Source organism: Phyllostomus discolor, chromosome 4 (assembly GCF_004126475.2).
Source record: "Phyllostomus discolor isolate MPI-MPIP mPhyDis1 chromosome 4, mPhyDis1.pri.v3, whole genome shotgun sequence".
NCBI classification, from domain to species: Eukaryota; Metazoa; Chordata; class Mammalia; order Chiroptera; family Phyllostomidae; genus Phyllostomus; species Phyllostomus discolor.
Window position 1 is genome coordinate 178,739,601 of NC_040906.2, and position 19,206 is coordinate 178,758,806.

General features: G+C 39.7%; 1 protein-coding gene across 2 annotated transcripts in view; it reads left to right on the forward strand.

Annotated features, from left to right (window-relative positions):
• Nucleotides 1-18,824, forward strand: part of NKAIN2 (sodium/potassium transporting ATPase interacting 2) — an 878,265-nt gene extending 859,441 nt beyond the window's left edge. Inside the window, exons 7-9 of one of the 2 annotated variants that reach the window (XM_028511048.2) lie at nucleotides 12,057-12,138; nucleotides 12,782-12,870; nucleotides 16,368-18,824. In XM_028511048.2, the coding sequence (XP_028366849.1) occupies nucleotides 12,057-12,138; nucleotides 12,782-12,806 (107 nt within the window). In that variant the 3' untranslated portion in view covers nucleotides 12,807-12,870; nucleotides 16,368-18,824. The remainder of the gene's footprint in view (nucleotides 1-12,056; nucleotides 12,139-12,781; nucleotides 12,871-16,367) is intronic. The other variant, XM_036024646.1, reaches the window with a different exon arrangement.
• The last annotated feature ends 382 nt before the right edge of the window (nucleotides 18,825-19,206 follow it).

Genomic DNA, 19,206 nt, shown 5'->3' on the forward strand with positions numbered 1-19,206 from the left:
TGTGGTCACTGGAGAAAAAATATATGAGCTGTATTTTTCAATTTGGATATTCAGGTCAAAGTTGAATCTAATTCTTCAGCAATTTCTTCTTACTTTCTTTCTCTCTCTTCTCATAATGTCTCCTCCATTATACAATACTGCTTTTTATATGCACACACGTGCACATTCTCACACAGACTTTTGCACTATGATCATCTTTAAATAAATCTTATGTTCCCGATTCAAGAATATGAGGGAAATAGATTGATTCATTCTCTATCTTCTGTTGAGTCAAAACTATCAGAACCTTGTTTCTAACTTTAGCATATGTACTGTGGAAGCCAGCACAATGCCCTTGTTTCTAAAGAATCAATGTTGAGGTGACAATATTCAGACTAGCAAAGGAGGACCTTTAACTGGGGTGTAATAAAGGAGATATTTTATTCGAACACGAAAGTTATCAGTAAATGAGTAATATCCAAGTTTTTTTTTTAAAAAAAAATCAGCCTCAATAGAAAAGAAAGGCAGAGCATGTGAATGGAAGAAGTGGTGACGTTTACAGAAATGACTACAAGAAAAGTCTTCCATTCTAATTATTCTGCTGCTGCTTCGTTTTGCGATACCCAGCCTCCTGTAAGAGGGCTCTGTGCTTGTTTTCGCACCCTCTCTCTACATGTGCGTTGATAATGACCTGAGAAAGAAAGCAGCTGAGTGGCAGAAAAAAAGGGATGCTTTTAGCACCAGACGTGGATGTACGTGCTGAAAAAATAAAGTCGCTGTGTCCCTTAGTCCCTTCTCAAAGAACAAATGAGAGCAAGACAAAGTGCTGGCACAGGAAACTGAACTCTGGAGCCCCCACCCCCGCCCCCGCCCCCGCACCCCGCCGGGAAGCTGAGATGTGATGAGAAAGAAGACCGCACTTTCCAAGTTCGTCTTGTGATAAATGATGCTGGCGGGGGTGCCCACTTCATTAGGCTCAGTTATGCTTTCGTTTTGGAAGTGGCAGCTAATGAAAACAGAAGGCTGGGCTTAGCTATTTCCTTTCTAACAGCGGGTGGACTGAAAAACACTGCATCTCTAAGGATGGCCAGCAGGTATGCGGAACGGAAACGTGAGCGCAGCAGCCTTACACACAGCGCTATAAGAGTGCCTTGTAAATTAGCGAGCTTAGGGCAAACCCTCAACCCCAGGTGACATTTAAATGAGGCTGTTCTAGCAGCGGAGACTTGGGGAGGCCTTGGCTAGGAATGGTTGGCACTGCATGGCAAGGAGTGAAGGAGAAACAAACGAAGCTCACAGGAGGTGAGGTTTGTTTAAATAATAGAAAGTAATTAGGCTGAAGACAAAAATCAGCGATGGCATTTTATAATTACAATTAATTTAAAGGTTAATTTCCTTTGGTGCTAAAATCTTATTTAAAACATTTACCAGGAAAGGAAATTAGGATGTTACTATCAAGAGGCATTGTGTGCTTCTGGGAATCCATGCCTATTATCACTTGAAATTAGGTTAGGCCCAAAGTGGGAATTTCAATTCATTTCTCTGTAATAATAGATGGTGGCCAGGGCTCAGAGTCAGCAGGGTTGGCTGGGGCCAGCAGTGCAAAATTTGCATTTTTGGTCTGTTGGTTTATAGGATTAATTGCAAATGTTTCCAACAAAGGAGGCTGGTTTATACATGAACAACCCTGACACAAAAAGAAAATTGGATATGGATTGCTGCCTTTGTAACTAATGAAGTTGATGTTAAAGGAATTCCCAAGAGCAGAAAGGCGAAAGGAGGCTCATAGTCACACATCTATACACCTGCATCACCGAAATGAATTGAATGGGGTGACACTATTTCTGTTGGTTCCAAACCTGTCAATCCTCTTCTCCTCTCCCAGGCCCCACCTTTGTCTTCACTCTGTTTTCCAAATGGGAATTGTCACGTCTCAGGTTCAAAGGCCATGCATATGTATATACCCTATTCAGCAGACCATCTCCTTGGAAACTTGACTAGGAAAATCAATGCATAATAGTAGTCATGGCCAGAGGGAATTAATTCTTTTGAACTAATTTCCACATGCACCAGGCCTTTTGCCAATTTGCTCTTTTTAAATATTGTGTTGACACTATTGGTATGTACACCAGTCCCAGCAATAGGGAATTGTGCAGAATCCCAGAGCGGTGGACAATAGCAGTCACCTACTTTAATCCCCTAATTCTTACTGTGGGGGAACAGAATCCTCACATTGACTTGTTCTACATCGAACAGTCATTTGGAGGCAGAACTGGGAGCAGAATTTCAGTTTCTTGATTCTAAGTACATTTTCCACATCATGTCAATGTGGTACTTGAAATAGATTCTTCAACACCTAGTTCTGGAGAACTGCCCCCTGGTAGGCTGCAGGTTAGTCGCTGGGGGTGAGGCAGGAAACCAAACGGACAGTCTTTGCCTTCACGGTGCTTACGATCCGGCACACAGTTCCCAGGAGGAATTACACTGGGACGTAAGGAGAGATTGGGCAAGGAGAGCAGGGAGTGTGGTGGGAGTGCAGCCCAGAGGTGCCTGGTCCGGTTAAGGAGATGAGAAACTCCTCCCTGGGGAAGTAACATGTCAACTGAAACCTGAAAGATAAGTCAGAGGCCTGTGCAGAATTTAGCAAAAATAAAAGTGCCTTTTTAAAAGAAGACTATGTTTTTGATCTACATTGACCAAGTGTACACCAAAAGTCACCCAGGAGTAATCCTAAATGTTTTTAATGAGCTCGAAATTGCAAATCTAGTTTCAGCTTTCCCAAATATCGATAAAAATGTCAGAGTGAGCAACTGCTGGACATTCTCTTTCCTGAAACTGCAACTGTCGTTCTAAAAATATGGTTAATTTAGGCTCAGGAGTTTTGTGATTTTCTTTTCTGGAGGCTGCAGAAGGATGCAGAAATTATGTTAGCAAAAAAAAATTGAAGGCAAGAAGTATTTCTCTATTGGATTATTATAGCATGCATCCTTTATTTTTTATTTCCCTGATATACACACATTAATGTGCCCACACCCGATTAAAACCACTGCGTGTAGATGGGCTGTGCATTCTAAATATATTCTGAATGTCAGCTGAGAAGACATACCCAATCATGTCTAACTAGCTCACCTATAGCTTGTGATAACTGCTCTCAATTTCAACTGAAAGGCATGTCATATATTATCGAAAGCAATTCGAACAGGCAAGAACAAAACACTGGTGAATCTAATCCACCCCAACCACATGGCACAAGGCCAGCCCAGGCACGTTTAAGATGCTTAGTTATTTCATTGTATTTTGCACATTTCTCCACATGTATCAAAAGCATTAAAGACATCTGACTCCACCTTTACAAATATTATTGACCTTCTCACCTTTTACCACCCTCATCCTCACTCATTTCATCTACTTCTTTGATTTCCTTCATCAGGGACACTAATTTGGATCAACTTCTTTTTTCTTTTATTTTTAGAAAGAGGGGAAGGAAGGGAGAAAGAGGGGGAGAGAAACATCAGTGTGTGGTTGCCTTTTACATGCCCTTGACCTGGGACCAGGCCCACAACCCAGGCATGTGCTCTGACCAGGAATCGAACCAGCGACCCTTTGGTTCACAGGCTACCGCTCAATCCACTGAGCCACACCAGCCAGGGCTGCATCACCTTCATTACGGAGAATGAGAGATTCATCCAAATCACCAATTTGCACATTTTCTGCCTATATTTTCTCCTACCTTGTCCTCCTGCTTCCCACCTAGCGAATCTTATATTTAGGGGATTCCATCCACTGGAACCTTTGTTCTTCTCATACTTTGGATCTTTCTAGTCATCATCTAGCTCCAGGATTAGTAATAACAGTAATGCTCTCAGTAGCACCCTTGGTTTCCTTCCTTCCAACATCCGTGCCTGATGAGCTGCACTTCTGATGCTGGGTTGCTGCTCGTTGTTTCGCTCCTCTGCTGCTGACGGTGCCTCATTCCCTCCCATTGGCGTGCCACAGGATGTTCCAAACCTTTCCAAGCTCCTCAAGCCTAGGACTCAAACCTGAGAAAATCAATGCTACAACACATAAAATACTCATTTTCCCCCCAGAAACTCAACCACACTCTATACCAGCAATTATCCTTTTGTCTCCTTGTAGCCCTTCCCAAATCTGAGAGGAACAGTTCAGTTTTTTTTTTCTCTCCAAAGTAAATCTTCCAAGGATTGGCATCATCTCCTCACCATAATCCAGAAGTTTGAGCTCTTGGCATCTTTATTCTTGCTCATTCCATCGGACAGCTTCTTTCCCTGCATACCTGCCTGAGCTTCACAGACCAGGAACCAGGCTGGTCCAAGCCTCTCTGGGTCCTTTAAAATAATATACAAGGTGATTTGCAAACATATTCCACATATGGAAACTTAGATCTATGTAGTTATTTCAACATAAAATATATCCCCTTTTTCTACGTCATCTCACACAGGCTACACCTGTTGCTTGTCAGATCACAGTTAACCAACTAAGTGGGCTTTTAAAGGATTTCTGTAGACCAACATCAGCTTCCCTTACCTTCTGCTGATGACTTCTATATTTATGCCATTCCATGCAAAACTCTGGTAAATTCTAATAGAAAGTACTCCTCTTCTTTGTGTAAATCTCTTATAAAAAAAGATGAGATCCCAAATCTATCCATAATGCATCTGTAATATGCATGCCTAGAAATATTACATGCACATGATTCTCTCAATAACCCTATGGAACTGGAATTGGTTTATCACCCCCACCTTACAGAAGAAGAAAGTGAGGCTCAGAGCAGTATGACCTGCTCATGGGGAAGATGCTGGTGAGAAGTGAAGGCACAAGCCAAGCCCAGGTCTTCTGACTCCAAAGCCCTCAGTCTTTATGCTGCTTCACAGCTTCCCTGTGATGTGTCCAGCAGAGGCTACAGTATTAGACAATCCCACAGCGAGATCCTGGTCTCAGCAGAAAACCGGCATGTGTCTCACCTAAGGTATTGCCCTCCCTGAGAACTGGCAGAAATAGGCAGGAGGAAGAGATAAAACAGTTTATTTATCAAGTGGGACTTACATTTCATTTCGTATTAAGCTTTTAGAATGAAAAACTTAAAGTGATTACTCAAACTATTTCTAATGAAAGAAATGTTTCACTCAGTATGACACGACTATAGTGATTGCTTTTCACTTGCATTTTTAGCATATGTAAATGTGTTACCACATTTAAGATACTGAAGATCTGCCTTTGCTACAACGAAGAGAGAAACATGGAAACTAGGACCCTAAGACCCTAAGAAAATGTATTTTCTGAACAGGGTTAGGAAGTGAAGCATCTGCTCTGATGTTGCTGATAAGTCTCATTTCATTCAGTGTGTGCTTCGCCTGCCAGTAGCATAACAAACACTTGAGTGACCTTTCAGCAACAATGGGATAAAGCGCCCCCATAGAGTGCTGTGATTTCCTAATCAGAAACAAAGCTCAGATTCCGCAGATTCCACTCAGGGGTGTTAGCCCAGACCGAACACCTCAGGCTCACACAGTAAGCTGAATTAGTGCCACAGAGTAAGTCTGCCTGGGAGAGAGGCGGGTCTTTTGAATTTAGCCTGTGGTTGGTAATGTTCTAAATTCCTTTTGTATGGTCCCTTGAAATCCTTACCTGCAGAGATAATAGACATACATCTATTTTCACAGGCCCACACACAGATTCTTTAATGTCTTGCAATGTGTTCTTCTAAATATTTAGGTTTCACTTTCTGTGAACTGCCTTTTAAGATTTCCCTTCGTGGGCTTTTCCAGCTCTGTGTCCAAAAGAGCGAATGTTGACTCGCGGCTTTGTCATCAATAGCTAAGGTAGAATTTCGGATTACAATACCTTACTGCCAATGTGTATTTAAAAATGCAGTTTCAGGTTTGCTGAACTCAGTGCTTATGATTAAAAAGTTTAAATAAAAAGGAAGCTCACAACAGGGAATATATTTTAGCAAAGAATATTTATTCAAAAACATTTTCTCTGACTTGGTAATTTCTAAATTCTACTTTTGTTAATGCTACTAAATCACAGTTATTAAACTGATATGGCACTTTACTAATATAAAATAATTGGACCTCCTTGTGTCTCCGTGTTGCAGATAGGAAAACTAAGGCAAAGAGAAAACGCTGTAGCAATTGCAAAGAAAATGGTAACAGTTCTGCATTGTCTTCATAGGACCCAAGGCAAATTCCTCCAATGAGCTAAAGATTAAACAAGCACACGTTTTATTTTCTCACCATCTATCCAGTTGTGTACCTCTGTTTATATTGTTATAAACTGGCCAGAAATAGAACAATGTTTTTTCTACCCATGCTCAACATTTGTATCACTTGATAGCATTCATTAGTGAATGACCCTCTCACCCTAGTTATCTTGATGCTAAAGGTGTCCTGCCTCTTTCCTTCCACTCCTATAGGCCAAACAGACTCCGGTGGTGGCTTCTCCCTGTCGGTATCTAAAAAGTTTATTTAGTTTTACAGGACCCTGCAACAATTCATGTTCTAGATCTTCAATGAAAGATCATCTCCTTATTACTGTTCAAGGCCTTATGGAAGGAAGGGTAAAAGCACTCAGTCAAGTTCCACTTAGAATTTTGTCAGCCTCTCTCATACCCTAATTGACTGCCTTATTTTTCTTTACAGTCCATGCAGTGAATACAACATGCAGGGTCTTTCACGAGCCAGACTACTTTCTAGATTCTGGGTCTGTAGTCCACAATAGTCAACTGTCCGTCCCATGCAGTTACACTGTAGTGAAGGAATCAACAAATGAACAAGTTGATTTACAACATATCCTGTGAAGATATGTTGCAATGAAACAAAATAAAGCCAAGTGAGGAGAAAGAAATTCATGACTTATGGGGGTAGGGATTACCTCATAACTCTTATGAATGTCTAACACTATGCTGTACACCTAAAACAAATGTAATATTGAACATCAACTTTAATATAAATTTTTTTTAAATACCAGCAAGTCTCCAATTTGCCTTGTACCACAGTTACATTTCCCTTTTTCCAAGTGTTTCCTGGTCCTTGCAACTTATATGTTCCACTTATAAATTAAATACTACATTCCCAAATGAAACTGAACACCAACTTATTCCTGACATTCTTTTCTGCTATGGTAAAGGCAGCAACATTCTTCTAGCCAACTGATTTCTAAGAGTCACCTTTGAATCTTGCCTTTCCCTTTCCTTCTCTCATATTCAAAAATGTGGCATGTCCTAGGTTCCTACCCCTTTCTCCATTTATCTTGCACTCATTATCCTATTTTCTTTCCATTCTCCTAATTCTAATTCAGGCCTCCAATAATTCCTCTGTCTTCCATATTTTATGATAAGCACTGCGATAATTAGAGACAATGTGCCAAGTGGCTATAAGAAAAACATCTCCTTACTTTGAACAACATTGCTGTAATCAGAGTGACACAAGATGGGGCTAGGAATATAGGTCATTTCCGGAAGGAAGGACTGCTTAAATGTTTATATGATGTCTGCACAAGTTATCAGACACAAAGGAAATGAACTAAAGCTTGAAAGATGTTTGCCATGCCTCTTCTTAAGGATACATTACAGAAAATCAAAACACATTTATAACTCTCATTGGCAAATACAGCACAGGTGGTTTTTGCTTTGATTACTGTTCACATCAGAATAATCTGAGATTATTATAGTTGGGGACAATATGAAGGAATATATTTTCTAGAAAGAACAGAGAAAAGATGCTGGAGAATACATAACAAAGGGAGGAACCTAGAACCATAGAAGACTCAAAAGAAGAACTCTAAAACTTTTGTTAAATGAATAAGTAAGGGAAAGCCTAAAGATTTTAGATTTAACCCCAAAGGTGATGCAAAACCTTTGATAACCTTCTAGGAATTTCCTGGAGTGGCATAAGGAAAAAACAGAAATCATTTTCCAATGTGCTCAGTAAGGGAAGTGATTACCTGGCTTCTAGGCCCATTTTCAGCTCGTGGGTGGCCCCAGGCAGTCAAAATTAAGTCTGTATTTACCTGTAAAATAAAAGTAATTATTCTTACCTACTTCACAGTGCTATTGTAAATATAAATGATATCACCTGAAATGGCTTTAGAAATTATTAAGCACTTTGCAGTTGGCAGAAGTTTATTTTGTTTTTATTTTTAGGAATTAAGGAGATTCCTCATTAACAAAAGGTACTTTTTTCCTAAATAACGCAGAGTTGTGCTAGAAGGCAAACATCTAGATGCCGTCACAACTACTTGGGGAAAGACCCTGTCGGATGTGTTATGAGTCCTGTTGCCCAGAAAAGGTGCGCAGTTTCCAGTGGTCTCTTTAGAGCCTGAGCAAGTGTGATTATATTAAAGAAACTGAAAGCAGACCAAAGTGGCATTAATGGTAATCTAAAATGGTAGTCTAGCCCCAATCATTGAGTATTTTGAGAAAAAAATACCTCTTCTTCTACCTTTTTCTTGTACCTCTGTTCTCTACCCATATGCACCCCAGAGTTCCAGACGTGACTCTAGCATCATTCTCTAAATGGTACAAGGTACTGAGCCCACAACACTGACCACCATAGTATTAACTTCAGTGGTCACCTGGCCCATTTCTTCCTATTTGTCTCCCTCAGATACTTAGGAAGACAGCCAAACAATTCTCAGAATGGATGCATGTGAAAAATGACCTCACATCAGTTCACTGGATGTGAACACAGGCACGTACATAAAGCATAGAAAATATGCCCTTTAATTCTGGATTAAATTTGGCATCACCCCACCCCCAGCCATGAGTGAAATGGTAAAAATTCGTCCTGGTTACATTCAGATCCTCTTATTTTCTCTTCTTGGTTCTGAATCACCCCCTACTAGAACGTCTTCCATGGCCCTGGCTGATCTGAATGATCAGAACATTCGCAACCCTTCCATCAGAGCTTCAGCACCACTCCCCGCAGCTGGGTAGCTGTAAGCCAGCTCTACCACCCACACACCAGACAGATCGCGGCTAATAAGAGAAAGACCCAGACAACTCAAGTGCCATTTGTAAGACATGCTGAAGATATAATTCATGTCCCTTCTGACCTTTGCTGATGTCTTAGGAAGGTACATTGCTCCAGACTCAAGCTTTGGTTCCCATTTCTGGTTGACTCTATCCACTGGACTCGAAGATTCATCTTGGTTTCTTCAGGTTAGCCCTTGGTTCACTCCATGATCTTTGGCTTATTAACACCATCTGCTTTTTTCTGCCATTCATTTGAAATTCCTCGGGGGGAGGGGGGGAAAGCTGTGGGAGTATTTAAAAGCAAAAGATAATGAACAATAACAACTCATCAACCTGAGTTTAACTTGGATCTCAATATCAGTGGAGAAGACCTTACTGTTTACATCTGCCCTGACCTTGAGCTACTCTAATCCACTCTATTGCCCAGCACCAGGGCAAGGGGTTGGCGGGGGCATCCTTCTGAAAGGGAACCTCAGAGGGAAACTTTAATGCTGTGAAAACCTCTCAGCAAACTATTTCTCAAGTAAGCCTCAGTTTCACAAGGTAAACCCAAATAAAAGAATTTAGGCACTATTTACATCAAATCCCCAGTCATGGACAATAGTTTCTCAAAATATAAACTTTAAATATAGGTGTCATTCAATTATTATTCAGCTCTTCTGGTACTGTTTATATTAGCTAATGTACAAATGTGGGCAATTCAGAAAACAAATGAGGTTTATTCTCTTTTCATTTATCTTCTATAAAATACTTGGTATAGTTCCTTAGTTGTCCCAAATTAAACATTTTCTGTCTTTCTTTCTCCTGCACTGCACAGGCTTAGAATGAGTCCTAGTTTTTTTCAGGGGGTTTTAATTTTCTTTTTCTACACCATATGTCTCACCCCGGGCTTTGCATTCCTTATCTTATTTCATCCTCATGCTAATTGCATGAAATAAGAATTATAATTCCTGTGTTAAGAGCTGTTAGGTGACTTGTCTAAGGTCACACAGCTGGCAAGTAGTCAAAGCAGTATTTGAACCCTGATCCTTGTAAAGTCAGCTCTCTTGTTTTCATTATACTATTTCAATTTGATGAGAAGGAAATTCTGCCTCAGAAAAAAAGAGTTTTCACGGTATAAAGAAATGAGATATTAAACTAGGAAATGACATGAAATCATCTTAAATGTATATTACTAAGTGAAAGAAGTCAATCAGATAAGAGTTCCCACTGTATTGTCCAACTAGATGGCATTCTACAAAAGGCTGAACTGCAGAGACAGGTAAAGGTCAGTGGTTGCGAGAGATCAGGGAAAAGGCAGAGCATGGAGGGTTTCTAGGGCAGTGAAACTATTCTGTGTGACATATATCATTATGCATTTGTGAAAACCCATGGAATGTAAAACACCAAGATTGAACCGTGATGTGACTCTGGACTCTGGGTGGAAACCGCGGGTCAGCGCAGGTTCATCAGTTGTACCACGTGTACCACTCTGGTGGGGACGTTGGTTGTGCGCATGTGGGACAGGAAGTGCACCAGAACTATGTGCTTTCCACTCAACTTTGCCGCAAACTTTGCTGTAAAACTGCTCTACAAAACAAAACACATTTTTTAAAAATAGGTTTCCCCACTAAACAGAGAAACAGACATCATAGACTTTATGTTACATCACAGTTTGGTCCAACCTCTACCTGTAACACTTAAGACGGTATAAAGACAACCAAAATTAGTTAAAACCAAAATACTAGAAAAATAAAGATGCCCTAAGGCATCCTAATTCAGCCTGTATTTCCCTTTCTTTCTCCTTCTTGTCACCAATTTTGTCATGCTCTCTGTTGTTCTCCTTTTATTTCCACCACACAACCTGTACATCCAGGAATGGAAAAAAGTAAACAAAAACAAAACTTTTTCACAGGACTCTTAGTATTTACTGTTCCAGTTACTATTGCTGTAAAGCTAGTATATAAAACAACCATTTATTATGCAAATGCATTCCAAAGGTTAAAAATTCTGACAGGGCACACTGAGGATGGATGGCTTGTCTCCAATTTTTAATGTAAGGGGCCTCAACTGGCAAGATTTCAAGACTGGGCTGACTCAACTGCTGGGGGCTAGAGCCATTTGGAGGCATTTTTCCTTACAAGTCTGGATGGTGATGCTGGCCATCAGCTGGGACCTCAGCTAACCTACCAGCTGATATATGTATTCACGGGTCCTCCCCTGGTCTCTCCACATGGACTAGTCTGGCCGTGATGACTGTGTTCCAAAAGGGAGCAACCCAAAAGAACAAGAGGGGAGTATGTGACATTTCTATGATCTAGCCTTGGAACTCACATAGTGTCGCTCGTAGTATACTCTGTTGTTCAAAGTGGCCACAAAGGTCTATCTGGGTTCAAGAGAAGGAACATAGACCTAAACCACTGGATAGTAGGTATGTCAGGATTACATCGTAAGCACATATGGAATAAGAGACATTGTTTTTCATATTTTGGAAAATATGCCACAACAACTTTTGTTATATTTTATTGTATCATAAATATCTAGCTATGTATTGCATTTGAATGTTTGGTTGTTGGATACTGCTCCACATCTTTATTTGTGATTGTCTGTTTCAGACTATCAACCACATGATGAAAGGGACAGCCATATTAGGTTCATTTTTATGAGCTACAGCATAGCACCTTGACTTAGCAATCACAGTATATAGTAGTATCACTAGTGCTGCAATTGTGACAGGTATGTGCACCTGAGCCGTCATTACTTTTACATGTGTAATGTGTTGCAGAAGATCTCCACACTAGCCAAAAAGACATATAGCATCTCTAATATGCAAGTGAATTTTGTTACAACAGTGAGGTTTTGGTAGCTTGAGAGGAGAACTTGAGTTCTTCCAAGTGAATAGATTCTTGTAAAAACATCAATTGAATCTCACAGGTAAGGGGGTGGGGAAATCACTACCTTGAGGGAACTATTTTGTTTTCCTCCTCACTTTCGGTTTACAAGATTATTAAAACGTTTAGATGATGAATCTGTGTGAGACCTTCACCATGAATGTTTATCTCTTCTGGAAAGTGAATTAATGAAGTCAATTGTCCCTTTTCAGTTGATTTCATAGGTGGCTTTGATTCTTATGGCTATCAAGGGCCTCAGAAGACATCTCATTTACAACTACAGCCTATGTACATGTAAGTACCTTGCTTGGGAGGCGTTCTTCTGGGATACTGAAAGTGGTTAAATAAACAGTCTTGTGGCACAAAGTAGATGGCATGCAACTTTCCTTCAGTTATATACTTTGGTCTTTTCTCATATTGTTTTGACCAGGGTAAATTCTAATAACATTTTGTTCATAATTATTTAAAAACCTAATTTTTCACAAATGCCATATCTAAAGTTACCTTTAGTCTTATATAAGTATCAACCACATGGCTAAAAAAAGCATCCTATATAATATATTAATTTTTTTAATTATCCAAAAGTTGTGTATATTTAAAATGATATAACATTGTAAGTAGTTACATGTAACTGTATAAACCACATGTTTTGGTTTTCTCAGGATAGTCCCAGGTTCCATGCTTGTCCTGGTATAAGTATTACCAGCACCCTCTACTACTCTCAACAGTGTTTTCATTTGGATGATGAATGACAGGTTATCACTCTAGTTATACAAAGTGTTAAATGATCAAAAACTGAGCAATACTTTATCATTTTTCTGATGTGAAAAGTGACAATGAAAGAAGCATATTAACACTGAAACTCCTCAGACCCTTAACTCTAGCACGCCAGAGAGCAGATATACAATCAGAGCCTGATTTTTATATCTGTGTTTAGGCAAATTCCCTTGGATAACAACTGATAACAAATTCTATATATCAGCATCAAGTGATATGCTGAATTGCAAGCGAAGATCAAAATAGAAAGTAAGATTCCAATTCATTTTGCAATGTGAGCTTCTCTCTTTGAAGATATGTGTTTGTTGTCGTTGTCCTCCACCATTGAACCATTTTACCTTTGAATATTGTTAGTGTGCAGGATGAGAAGTGGATATTTGGAGTATTCCTCCGGAGGGATTAATCTTTATACATATGTTGTCAGCTTGTTTTTAAAAAGGGAATGATCTATGCATGATGCCTCCACTTTTCTTCATGCCCCTGGCGGTTCCCTGGAAGCACGTGGCAACACCACTCCCAGACCAGCTTCTATCATCTCAGACACCAGGCAGTGCCATATGTCACGTACAGCATTCCCTCTGTAAACAGTCCATCACCCACCCCCTCTGTACATCCCACAACCATTGCCCTGCCTCTGGCTTTCATGCCTGGAAGTTTTCTGTTCCCTTGTCTATGAATCCCTATCCCATCTTTTCTGTGGCCTCCAAGTCAATCTTCCTTAAGTGGTATGCAGACCATTTTGCTCCCCAGCCCCAAACTGCCCATGACTCCTGCTACCTGCCAAACAAAGTCCACACTCCTTTACCATAACGTGGAAGCCTGCTGTGATCAGGCCCCAAGGTTTTTTTGAAATGTTATCTCTTCTCCTCAACCCTTAGTATTTTTTAAGTCCCAACCATAAGCAGATGATGTTGGGACACACTCAGAAAATGTCATAATAACTAGGAATTGACTCCTGTCCTCCAGAAGCTTGTAATCTGTTGAGGGCATGAATGGTCTGATATCTCCCCTTAACTATTTTTTGACAGCCAAACTAGAATTTTTGCTTTCTGCAAATATAACATGTATTTTTCCAATTTTTCATGATTATCCATGCTGTACTCTTGACACAGGCATCTTTTTTTTCCAAATTCCACTCTTTGAGACCCCACTAACTTCTAAATTATACCTTAAAATACAGTTCTTTTGTGAAACATTTATTACTCTCTTTTCCTCCTTAATTCCATTTTTCCACTATACTACAGTTGTATGCTATTTATACCATACCTTTCCTATCTCTCCAGATAGACTCAATAGCTTAAACAACAACAACAAAAAAACATGAAATGATAAATTCTCTAAATACTCTTCCATTCTTCTCAATATTGTATTGTAGCCTTACGTAAAGTATTCTATTAAAAAATAAAGACAAATTAATAAGGAATAATGGTTAAGATGACCTACTGAAGATAGATGGGCTGAGATAAAATTCCTTAGGACCTTGGACATGTGACTTTATTTGAACCACTTTGCTTATTCTCACCAAGCTTAAGTTTCCTCACCTGAAAAATAGAGATGATGAATACGTCATGTAACTACTCTGAATTTATATAAAATAACTCATGTAAAGCATATAAAGCATAGGACATGTCAATAGTAATTGCTTAATAAACATAATTTATTAGTAGTAAGAATAATGCTCATGTTAATTAATATTACTCTTAAAAAGACTTTGTCAAGTCAAAAATTAATATATACTATATTTCATCCCTAAAGGATTTCTTCTGTAAACAATATAACTCATAAACCAGCCCCTGTAGCATGGAAAAATATGTTTGTGTTCAAGAGCAAACCAGGACATCCAGAAAACTTGCAATTGCTCACTTCTGACAATAGCACATGGCATTTTTAACACACAGCATTTTATTGTGTTGGTCAATAGGAATGATCAATAAAAATGGTCAAGCTGCAATAAATTAGAAGTAACCACTTATGTAAGCATCTGCTATACTAATAACATAAGAATGCTAATTATGTATAATCAAGTGTATTAGTTCAAATCAAGCATTTATAATGTTAATATCTTTTAAGGGTGAATTTGGGAAATTTTTTACCCAGCATTAAATTCCTTGAGGACAAAAGTGCCTGTGATTTTATTAAGTAGAATACTTTAAGTGCTAAACCAAAAGCAATAAAAATATTGTTTTCTTCCTTACTTCCAGGGAATAATAACATTATACGAGCTTTCAAGTCTCACTGTTCATAAAATAAGTTAAATGTTTAATGAAAATCCAGTTTAGGAAGTTAGAAATAGAATATACAATAGCACACCAATCGAAATATGACTCCTATCCCTGCCACAGAACATCCCCTGGAGACCTCAAACACTAGAACACTAACATTATTTTACAGATGAGGAAACTGAGTCAAGTGGAAGGAACACAAGGTCCCACAACTTGTCAGTTGTGCAGCTCCAATTATCCAGCCCCCGTAGTTTAGTATTCTTTCCAAATTCATAGACAGACCGTGGGTTTGCTGAGGCATTACCTTCCCTGATTCTTAATTTAACTTATTTCTACCTCTTCACACTAACTTAGCTGCCATACTTCCATTTGTGCCTGCACCCTCCCTTTTTCTGTTTCTTTTCTTCCCTTTTGATTTCACATTATGCAGTGTTGATGAAGGAGGGCTTTTTCAACTTTGTAGACCTCAAAATCAATCACTGCAGAGCCACTGTCTATTCAAATCCTATGAAAAAAAAAACAGCACTGATTCACACATAAACCTCATCCCCCACTGAGCAGCAGAGAGCCGAGCGTCTCCTATATCTTAGTCCTTCCGGGTGTACCTTCTCCTTCGACCTGCCATAAATAAGTCTCGTAAAGTAAGAGCAATTTAACATCATGGGCCAGTTCACTCACCCTAACAATATTATATAGCACTGCAAGTAAAAGCTGTCCCTTGAAAGGGGAGCAAACGCTTAAAAGCAATGCGCAGTCTTAGCTGTGGGGCTTCCATTGTGCCCAGCAAATCTTCTGTGGCGGGGAGCCTGGACGGAGCCCTGAAACACTGCCTGCCTGACTTCCCCTCACAGCCCTGTGCCCCCCTCTCCTGACCCCGCATTGTCATCAATGAATAGACAGTCCTCTTTTTTTTCTTTTGTTACATTCTTGGCCTGCAATTCTTCAGATTACCTATAATCCATCTAAAAAGGAAAGTTACTATTTTTTCTTATAATTTGGTAAACCTCTTTGACACTAACAATAGCTGTGAAGTTGCGGCACAGAAACAGCCCCACGGCCACGAGCTCATTTTCTTACAGAGTAGGTGCTCTGCCACCACGGGCTCTGTGCCGTAACAAGCAGAGGTCCGCTGGGGCTCCTGCACACGCCTGTGAGAAAGTCCTACGTAGGGCCGTTCGTCAGACGGCATTTGAAAACCTGGCATTCTTTCTGGCCGCCTAATTAATTGTACAGCGATACGTATTCGTTTTATTTGTCCCCAGAAATGGATTTCAAATTAGTAGCTCTCTATCCAGTAAATTACCATAAGTAACCTCTATCTAGAAGGTTACACTGAGAAAAAAGGAGAGGAAAATTGTCTATTTAAAGCACAATTGGGCTTGGACTTTTTGGAGAGGGTGGGGGTAGGCTTTGCTCCTATGCTTAGAAAAGTGAGGAAAGGTGCTGAGCTTTCTCCCTTGATTAAAAACATTCTCTCTCTCTCTCTCTTTCTCTCTCTCCCCCCACCCCACTTCCCTCTCTCAGGTCGAAATAATACAGATGGCTTCATAATGTCAGCTCCTGGACCTTACAAAAAACTTGTTTCGCAGTGGCCTCCTGCATTTTATGAAGAGCAAGAAGCAATGAATTTAAATATACACACATATAAACAGACCAAACACAAAGTCTCACATCCACTAGGACACAACGCACAAACACGCACTGAGGCACACACCGATTCCACCTGGCCTCCTCTTTCTAACCGAAACAGGCAAACATGCAGGACATGCCCATCCTGGATTCCCTGAAAGCAGGCTTCTTTCGCCCAGGCCTTTGGAAAGTTCAAAAGGAGACGTTCTGGTGCCATCTGCTGGCCATCACTAACTAACTCCTCTGCAACTCAGCCCCTGGGCCTCTGCAAGCTGGAAACTCATCCAGGGCCCGGTAGCTTCAGAGTCCTGCCTCCTGCACCCCATACGTCTTGATAGCACCACTGCTATGTAGGCAATGAAATTGCAAAAACAAACACACACAACCTGCCGTGATGACCTTGTAACCCAAGTCTGAAATGGCAGGTTGTTTGCCCTAAAGGCTGTACCGTATATACTTGCCTTAACCCACCTAAGTTGTGCGCCCAAGAATCTCAGTGCAGACATCCCCAAGTCACTTCCTTTAGGCTAACACACTGCTGTTACTTCCAAATGAGTTCGAGTCTCATGTGTTTTATGTCAAGAAACAACACCGAATAGCCCAGCAGCTCCCGTGTGTCTGTGTATGAAAACTGCCAGCTGTCAGCAAAGTGCTTTACCATTGAGCCTCCACGGTGGCCAAAAAGAGACAAGTAACAATAATAGCAACAACAATAATCGTCATCTTTATAGTTCTTAAATATCGTCTTCGGATGGGGTTGGGTGGGACAAAGGAAAACTTAAGAATCTACTAAAGTCAATCTACTGGAAGCAGAAAGCAGAAACGGCATAACACTGATTTTATTTATTGCACTCTAGGTGCTTTTATAAGTAACTACAATTGTCTTTTACTAACACAAAAACAGCTGTGGATTTATATCAACTGAGGCCAACTGAATATGTATTAGCTATGTTTACTCTTTTATATCTAATTCCAATGGGAGACCCTATGTAGGTGACCTTTTTTTCCTAACTTCAGCGTATGAGATTATTTTTGGGGCGGGTGGGGGGACCAATAGTTACCTTGGTGAAATCTTTGAGATCTCTCTGTGATGGTCGGGGGGTCCGTTGTGTGTTAGAGTGTATTTTACTCCTCCTGTATTATTGTGGCAGAAAAACTGTGCTGTTAACGTAGTTGGCAACAAGATGCCTTTGGAAACTTAATAGTAGGTCAATGTGTTTATGGAATATTCTGAAATTCTAGGAAATTTTGTTCTATATATTCAAGCATTATTTGGTTTTCATTAGTGGAAAACATAATTAGCTCAGGCTTGTCAGGAACTCAGATGAGACATGTTTTTTTTCTTGGAGTCACCTGAGACATTAAAATCAATTTTTAAAATGAATATGCCATCTTTAAATGCAGTGAAATTCAGACTTGAAAAGTCATACATTGTCAAGGAGCAACTTTTTCTCTTCGTTTCCATGAAGTTTCAGTTACTGGGTTAACCTACTTTGGTCCTTATCCCATCCAGAACTGCATAAACCAGTCCTATTACTGTGTTGCATGGATATCTATGAAATACACACATATACATTTGAAAATGATACAGGAACAAAGGTTACTATTGGAACATGAGCTACAAAGAAAGATTCCAACTCTTGTGCTTGAATTTTCTCAGTGGCTTGTGTATATTTGTCCATACATACATATATAAAACACGCAATTACAGACATGTCAGTGGAACCTCATCTAATGATTTTATAGTGACATGCATGTTTAATATATGAGAAAAATATTTACCAATGTATTGTCCTTTGATTCGTAAAATAGAAATACTATACATGGCAGAACTTTCTCTAATGTAACTATTACTGTATTTTAAAATGAGGTTTCACTGTACGTTCATACTGTGATCAGAGCCCACCTTCTAGGACATGTAAATGGATTGGAATTGAGATGCACAGAGCATACGCCCTCATATTCCAGCTTTAAGTTGCAGCCATCATACCACCTAATCACCACTATCATCACCACCAAAATTTTCAAAAACAGTTGTTGACTACTAAGAAGTAATCAGTGGACAGGTCGTTTTTGGGAGCAGTGAGCACAGTAGTGTGATTCTATCTGGAAAAACATCTCAGTTGTACAGCTGTATCCTCCTCAAAATCTGGTGAAGAATGCTATTTTTCTAGGCTGAGCTTTTGTTACAAACCTAATATTCAGAAGGCAAGAGTTACAATCCTGATGTGTCTTTTTCCTTTCTTCTTTTGCGTTTGTTAATTCTGAATGTATTTTTAACAGAGTGATTTTTTTGACTTACTAGTGTAATTTGCATTTTAAAAATAAATGGAAAAACAACTAAGTTTCAGAGCCATCCCTGAAAGCCACTGCTCCGTCTCACAGTGAACTTGACTGTGTCATTGGCAGGAAAATCCTTTGAACTTCATATGAAGGTAGTGCTGATACCTGTCATGTGCTGTGCAGGGATGTGTCCAAAGTAAAAGAAAATGCCAGGTCACAGCACTATTTTAGCTCAGTCATATAGGTAACATGTGTTTTCATTATCACCCGTCACTAATTTTTTTACAAGACTGCCTGGAATAGACTCGTCATCATGTGGAAAGCTTCCCCCCGCCCACTTCTATCTAGAATTTAGAGTTAGCATCAGGCTATTACCTGACAGAGGTGTTAGGGCACTATATTAAAAACTTTTGGTTAACATAGGTAGGGTTTTTTTTTTATTTATGTACAT